The sequence below is a fragment of the Dermacentor albipictus genome, chromosome 9 (assembly GCF_038994185.2).
Source record: "Dermacentor albipictus isolate Rhodes 1998 colony chromosome 9, USDA_Dalb.pri_finalv2, whole genome shotgun sequence".
NCBI classification, from domain to species: Eukaryota; Metazoa; Arthropoda; class Arachnida; order Ixodida; family Ixodidae; genus Dermacentor; species Dermacentor albipictus.
This window is the reverse complement of record NC_091829.1, coordinates 131,951,972-131,960,167: the sequence shown is the minus strand read 5'-3', so window position 1 is coordinate 131,960,167 and position 8,196 is coordinate 131,951,972. Positions and strand designations below refer to the sequence as shown.

General features: G+C 45.0%; 1 protein-coding gene across 1 annotated transcript; it reads left to right on the top strand.

Moving 5' to 3' along the window:
• The first annotated feature begins 906 nt into the window (after window positions 1-906).
• LOC139049690 (uncharacterized) lies at window positions 907-6,519 on the top strand. The gene is made up of 2 exons (XM_070525406.1): window positions 907-1,166; window positions 2,718-6,519. The coding sequence occupies exon 2, from the start codon at window positions 2,936-2,938 to the stop codon at window positions 4,298-4,300; it is 1,365 nt and encodes a 454-aa protein (XP_070381507.1). The 5' UTR covers window positions 907-1,166; window positions 2,718-2,935; the 3' UTR covers window positions 4,301-6,519.
• The last annotated feature ends 1,677 nt before the right edge of the window (window positions 6,520-8,196 follow it).

The window sequence follows — 8,196 nt, the reverse complement described above, 5'->3', positions numbered from 1 at the left end:
ATACGTATCTCACACCACCAGAGTTCACCGAGACTTACGGCCGACATGCCACACCACTACTACTGCACGACTTCTAGCCAACAAATACTGAACCCACTGCGGAGACACACGACCAGCGGTCGGCGTGGGCCGGAGATTCAACGCACGCCACGGCATCGCGGTTCGCAGAACTTCGCTGCCGAGGCGCTAGGCCACTTCGACATTTCAATTGTCAAGGAAGCACGGGTCTCACAACGCAGAGTCTGGTACTGCCAGAGCTCACCGAGGCGAAAGCCGCACTGCCGCATCACCACTACTCGCGGCTTTCTGCCAAGCAACACAGAACCTACAACCAACACACAAGCAACGCAAGCACAATCACATAAGCAACGTTGAACAATGCGCGGTCCGCGCAACCGGTGAAAGATCACACCGAGAACGAACACGCCACGGCGTCGCTCGGCGCCATCATCATGCCTTCTCAAAAGTCCCTAAACGATGCTGTCCCTAGGCACCTAGGATAGGGTGTCTAGATAGGGGAGGTGTGATGACCGCGGCGCCCTTCCCATAGGGAGGGGTGATCCCCTTGCGCGTGACTGCCGCTAGGGCAATACAGAGCGCTGCGGCCCGGGGCGCCGTGTGCATTTCCGCGGAGACTGCGCAGAGAAGGCAGCGAGTCCGGCTAGACAGCGCCACATGCGTTTCCCCGCAGGCCGGCTGAGGCCGGTGAACAATAGAAGGCAGCATCCACGTGACCCTGCGTTCCCGGATGTTGGTTCCCTAAGTTGGTTTCCAACTGTCCCTATGAGGCCACTGAATACCTAGTGTGTCACGTGATTGGGGAGGTTTCTTCCCTGTATTACAACAATCCTAGCGCGTGCAATGACGCAGAAACCACGTGCTTCTAAAAGCCGTCTCTCCGCTTCGGAATGGCGCACGTCTGTGATCGAGCTGCCATCGGCAATGACGATCATCGCTGCGAATTTTGCAGCAAACTATTCATACAGAGGAAGAACATGCTGCAACACATCAGGAACGTTCACAGAATGGCCGTGGATGTCAAGAAATTGATGAAATGCGACGTACGTGGCACTTCCCTGCCTACAATGGAGAAGTATTCGGTGCACCAGATCGCTGCGCACAACTTCGAGGCTGACTACGTGCACCTGTGTTCCGGAACAATAAGGGTGAGGAACAGTTTTATTAAGTTTATTCTCAGTCATCGTAAGGAAATGACGTTTAAACGCAATATTATATGTCGGACTTTTTTAAATTTCTTGTTGCGCAGTGTGCCTCCAAAAGCAGTTGTTTATACCTTGCGGGCCTTTGTTTTTTCTTTCTCCATCTGTGTCGCGAAGAGTATCTTTTGCGCACGTGCCTAATTTATTTCCTTGGGGTATGTTGAAGTTTGTATCCTCGTTAAATATAATTTGTTTGTTTATCCATCTATACATAGTATAGTCATGTGTGCGCGCTCCCAGCGATGCGCTACATGACATACGTTTGGCATGGTCTGCTTTCCTGCCCAGCAAGTAGAGTGAAATTTGACGTTTGCACATCTTTATTTTTCTTTTTTTTAAGCGACAGGAGTAAGCTGTTCTGCGTTCTGACGTTGCTCTGTGCCACATGCGTGCGTGGCCTAGTCTTCGCCTCAATGCACGTTGCAATGCGGCAGAGACGCAGAACCGGGACCATACTTGAATTTGCGAATTTCGCCGGGATGGTTTCCCAGCGTATTGTTGGCAAACTCTTTAGTAGTACATTTCATAGAACAGAGCGAAATGTGACGCTCGCGCACCCTCCCCCCTTCTTTTTTTTTTCTTACACGAGAGGAGGGATTTGCTCTGCGTTCTCACGTTGCTTTGCGCTACTTGCGTGCGTGGTACAGTCTTCGCCTCAGTGCCGACCGCAATACACTTGCAATTGCGGCTGTCAGCGGCTTGGTCTCCCGGCGTAGTTTGGGAAAATTCTTTAGTAGTACCACAGTCCTTCAATTGAAGGACTCTGGTTGTAGATTTCATAAAATAGAGCCAAATTCGACGCACGCGCAATCCTTTTTTCTTTAAGAAGAGTGTGTTAGGAGGCTACTTGGTAAGACATCTTTTTGTGAACTTAAACTGCGCTTGGGAAAAGACACCAACGTAGAAGAAGACAGGACGAACGCAGACTAGCAACTGGTTTATTGAAATCACACATAATTCTGCCTCTTCGAACCAGGCGCATGCCCAAGCCAGATCATAACCGTGTGACCATGGAACACTCCCTCGCCAAGCCCCTATCTACAGTAAAAATTCAAGCTCTTCTTGAAAAGAAGGAGCTTTTCAAGAAGAAACTGAGGGAAGGGATTCACACTGTTCTGGGGCGTTGCTTGCACCACGTGCTCTCAGTTCGTCTTTGTCTTATCGTAACAGCATTGCTGTGAATGTACAGTCTGATTCAATATTGAGGAAGGAGTGAGCATAGATCATGCTTAAGTTTCATACTTGTTTCTTATTAAAACAAAACTAATATGATAAATTTTTTGAAGTTATGGTGCATTGCATATTTGAAATTCAATTTTAACAGAAATTTGAGCAATATCAAGGGTGACCTCATGACACAGTCGAGTTGAAGGTGAGGGAGTAAAATAAATGCTACGTTAGCCCGTGTCCAAAGCCTTCAAAGTGATTATTTTTGTTTGCATCTCTCTCCCCAAAGTACTTGTCACCATCTAATGCTATTTTGTGCTTTTATTACAGAATTTCATGAATGGAAAGCAGAAGAAGAGGGTAGCCAAAACTGCTGGTTCATTTTGCCCAGGGACCCCAAAAAGCTGGCCAGTGGAGAGACAAGGATCCACTATTACTGTAATAGATCAGGCGAGGCAAGGAAAAAGAAAGGTCATAGTGACCGTCGGGAGAAAAGTCACGGGAGCTGTAGGTCTGGTAAGATATGTCTTTCATTTATTACCATCACAATGGACAACACTCAGAGTCCGACACCTGAAAGCACTACCATAAAGGTCAGGTATCAAAGAAACCATTATGGTCATAAACCAGAAATTCAGCACTTGGGAATGAGTGACAAGGAAAAGGCCAGCATAGCAGAGAACCTAGAAAGGGGTGTGCCCATGAAAACCATTCTAAAGCGAATAAGAACATCTGTGGCATCCAAGCTGAGGCCAGTGCACTTGGCAGAGTGCTCAACCCTGCATAACATCAAACGGCAGTTTAACATTGCTGCTCCTGAACGTTGTCACACTAATGACGCTGTCAGTGTAGACATGTGGGTGCTTGTGATGAAAGAAAAAGGTGAAACACTTGTCCGCCTGTACAAGGCACAAGGTGCAGTGGACCCAAGTGGTACATTTTCTTCAGCAGACTTTGCTCTTGTTCTGATGACAGAGCCTCAGAAGGAGCTACTAGAAAAATTGGGCCCTGCAGGGACTGTATGTCTTGACTCCACACATGGAACTATAGAGTACCTGTTTGAGCTGACCACTCTTCTGGTGCTAGATAAAGTAGCATCAGTTGTAGCTATAGCTTATTTCATCTGCAACCAGATGAACGAGCAAACTTTGACAGCATTCTTCAAATATCTGGAGTCGGCCATGGCCAAAAAAGTGGCTGCTAAGACATTGATATCTGATGATGCCTCGCAATTCTACAAAGCATGGTCCAGGGTCATGGGTGCCGCAAAACAGAAACTTCTCTGTGCCTGGCATGTGGATAACAATTGGCGTAAGAAGACACACGAGTGTGTAGAGAGACAGCTAAGGCCACATGTTTACCATAGTGTGTGGCTACTCTTAGAGTTCCTCGCGGAAAAGGCATTTGAAGATTATTTTAAGCAATTCCTTTCTAGTCAGGAAGAAAAACTGAGGGACTTCCTGAAGTACTTCAAAGACCACTATGCAGTTAGGCCGCAAGAGTGGGCTTATCGCTTTAGGACTAGAGCAGCTGTCAACACTAACAGGCACCTTGAGAGCAAGCACAGGACGTTAAAGCATACTATGCTGGAGAGAAAACAGAATAGGCATGGTGACAAACTAATTTCTGCCCTCATGGACTTGACAAATCATTTTTTAATGAAAAGGGCTAGCCAGATGATGACAGGGGCAAAGGGTAAGGAGCTGAGAACAATTCAGAAGAACCACAGGTCTGGCAGTGAAATGGCAGCTTGTGCCAAAATAAATGAAGATGGCATATGGACTGTGCCATCTCAGTCTATTAAAGGGCTCTCATATAAAGTGTCAAAAGTGAAAGATGGTGCTTGCTGTCCTTTGAGGTGCAAGGAATGCGCAGTGTGTGTGCAAGCACAGTCACTGTGTGGTCATCGCTAATCCAACTAGCAGCAACAAGGCCCATGAGAGCTCACCCAAAGAAGCATGTGAGGCAAGTCGGGCATTTCACATTGTACGGAGTATAACAAAGCTGGAAGCAGCCAAAGCAGTGTCAAGCTCAACACTCTTAAGAGCAAAAATGGACTCAGTCAGACAGGCAATATCAGATGGTGAAGTCTCTGAGGGTGTGGCTGAGAAGGCAAACAATTTGTTTTAGCCAGTTTTCATGCTTGTGGAAAGTGAAAGTGACCCAAAAAGAAAGATGCCAGACCATTCAAATGAACCAGCCAACAAAAAAGTTGTGCACCTGTTAAGATTTCACTCTACAAAAAACCCTAGATTGTCGCAGCCATCATCTAGCCTTTCAACGCCCACTGAAGCTCAAAAGGAAGTCCTTAAATAACAGCTTAGGGACAGCAACATAAAAACTGAAGAGATAACCACGTCAGCAGGGCACGATTACTGGTAACAAGCCTCCAGTGCAGTTAGGAAGAGAGAAGTGGTGCAGTAGTGCTGTGCTGTCATGCCTTATAGAAGCAGGTTGAGGGCTCGCATATAAACAAATCATAACATGTGGTCTCTGATGATTAGCCCGTCTGTTTTTGTCTGTGGTGTGCAGCCATATGTCACAGCTGGATGGTATGTGTGTTAGAGCACGAGAGATGCCTCCATGCTTGTTGTATGAGCTGCTGGTAAGTGTTCTGTGAAAATAGGTACAGACCCAGAGGTTATCTCTGGTATGTGGCAGCTGTTGGATTGTAGTGTGTTAGAGCACGCCTCCATGCTTGTCATATGAGCCGCTGGTAAGTATGTCTGTACATAGGAAGCGCATTGGACGGTGTGTAGTGTTTCAGTGTGCAAAAGCCTCCAATGTGTTTTGCTACTTATAAATTTGTGTAAACACTCAGTAGCGCAGTAGTCATGATGTTGCACTGCTGAGCTCAAGCCTGCGGGTTCAATCCCAGCAAAGGTGGCTGCATTTCAGTGGTGGTGAAATGAAAAAAAAAAAAGCGTGTAGTTGAATTCAAGTGCACATCACAGAACCCAAGGTGGTCAAAATAATACTGAGTCCCGCACTGTGGCATGCCTCATAATTCGATCTAGATGTTGTGTTCCATGTGATGTTCTTTATTGCCCATTTGAATAAACTTTTATTTTTCAGATTACCAAAATAGAGGGTATATGCAGTGGTGTTGTGTGCAGTCTGGATAAGTTGCTCTGGTCATGTGCACTCAATGAAAACTTCTGCATATTTGGCTGCAGCAGACAGTGTCATAATGATAGTAAAGACTATGTAGAAAGCTTTAGGCCACTCTACATATCAGATCAGTTTTATATTGCATCCCTTATGGTGCTTATGGTGACAGAATAATAATTGGCAATGCTTCCTTACACATTTAATATTTTTCTTTTTTTCTTTTGGAAGAGCAACCTTGGAAGAATAATCTACAACAATGCTCCTACCTTCTCTTTCACTGTCTCCCCATTTCTTTTCTACACTTCAACTTCATTGTACGCACTATCTTATTCTCCTCTTCATCCTACATTGACGGTGTGGGAAAGTGAGCTAAGCGTGCATAAAGATTGCTGTGCAGAACTTAATTGCAGCACTGACGAAGACAAATCTTTGTCAAAAGGTTCATTACAGCTACATTCCCCCTCCAAACACTGTTTATCACTTCAAGCCTTCATATTCCTGTGAGCTTTTGTCTTGTTTAACAGTTGTAACAGTCATACTATTTATTACTATCAATAGCCAGCATACATTTAGCACTGCAAAGTGCTGTTTAGAAGACGTGTGAGTTTCTACTTCCCTTATGATAAATACTCCAGGATTTCAGTCTCTAATTTATGAAAATCTTTCAAACATTGCCAGTGATGACCACCATATGGGTTAATGTCGGCATGGGACTGAGGCTTTCCCGCAAAAAGAACACTTATGTTTTGCTCATATCATGTGACTGACAGTTTCTGCTGTAATTTTTGCACTTGTCAACTGCACTGTGAAGAGTTCGTTTCTGTGAATATGTGCTGGCCTGATTGTTCTTAATCACGCATTTCAGATCTTGTGCTGTGAGATGAGGAGGTGTAAAATAAAAACACCGTGTAGATTTCACAATGCCTTTAAGAAACCACGCAAAGCTTGGAGATGAAGCATTACATGCAACTTGAACCAAGTGTCTGGATACAGCAAGTGAAAGTTGTTTTGTCATGAGTGAGGGTGTCGGCGTTACTTGTAACTGCCTTTAAATAAAAGTTTGTTTCAAAACAGTGGCTCAACTCTGTGTTCCCCCAGTAAAAAACAAAACCATTGGGATTTGCAATTCTGTTTTTAAACATAATTGACCAATATGAATAAAAAAAAACTTTATGAATCAAGATATAAGCTTGCCATACCATGGAAACACTTGAAACTCCTTTTGAGAAGCTTACTCATACGCGAACACATTATAGCAATTATTTTCAATCGTATACCCACAATTTGCCTCATCACCATGTCAAGTTTCAAGGCAGATTTTTTTTTAGACTCCAGGAAGCCGTATGCTTAATTCTATCCATTGTTTACTGCATTGCATTTGATTTTCTATAACAAATAAAATCGAATTCTCCATTGATTGCACCGACGCTCACGTTATAATTATATGCTATTATTATTGACTAGTCTTTTATATATATTCTTGGAGGGTGGGGGCTGCACTGGTGGCGTTCTACGAATTTGCGCCGCGTGTTTGTGCGGGTAAACTTAAGCGCAGAATTTTTTTTTTCGCGTTATGAAAACAATGCACTGCAGGTATTTTAATTAATGCAACGAGTTGTATGAAATATCAGTCAAGGGGTTGGAAACGTCGCTATAGAGAATACCGACTATTTTCTTTTGCGTGTGTGTATTTGGAGTTGATGCACAGTTTTCTTTATTTACTTATTTTGGCTACATTGCGCCAATTGCGCCTCCATAGAATAAAGAAACGCGCTTCCGCGCGCTTGCCGACTCGATCGCAAGGGGACAGCCTGATCAACATCAATATCAGCAGCAATGGCGGATTTGCGCTTGCCGTGGCGCTTGCGAAGTTTTCAATAGTTTTCGCCTTTTAAGTGATTCTTTTGCTGTTTTAACGTGTGGAGGTTCATTGTACGTCTGTTTTTTCAAGTTTGGCATGCGTTTTAACACATGTGAAGGTGTAGTCTTTTCTTCTTCAGCGGATATATGTACAAGACCCCGTTCACCGTCTATCAGGTAAGATGTGTAGTACGTATGCTACACGCAAGCGTAGTGCTTCATTAAGCCACAGTGCACTACAAAGTTAAGCATGAACGGTACACAAAATTCACAAGTTCTAAGTATTGCCAAGAACAACCATTGATTGGCGAAGTTCTCACAGGCGTTGCAGAAGTTGTTGGGCGCGGCAGTGCTGACCGTAGCGTTAGCGGCATAAATCGTGTTTTTTTACTAGTAACAACGTGTCACTATTTCATATTATTGGCGGCGTCTCCAGGACACCCAATCGGTAACGGGGACACCAGAGCTAGAACCCGGACTGGTCCATGGGTTGGGGCTCGCCGAGGCCTGCGCGTGCTAGTAGTATATCTATGATGCCCGTAGGCTGTGTTTAAGTCGTACTTCCCGAATTTTCTGACGCATTTTAAGATCAGCTGTCCGCTTTCGCGGACAAAAAAAGCAGGAGTCAGGGTGGTCCGTGGGTTGGGGCAACATAACCTGCTTCCAGTTTGGGACCGCCCTGCTTCCAGTTTTGATCCCTCCGCTACCCCTTGGGTACCCTGCCGCCTCCTTGATTATAATCTAATGCTCTCCTGAGGCCTCTGTTTGCCGGTTACATGTGCCCTCCTGGAGCAGTACTTGTAAATGAATCCGATCTATCGTCGCAACGAAAAAAGCG

Bases quoted from the DNA above. Each gene is read 5' to 3' on its own strand.
- LOC139049690 (XM_070525406.1), top strand. From the start codon at position 2,936: ATGGACAACACTCAGAGTCCGACACCTGAAAGCACTACCATAAAGGTC.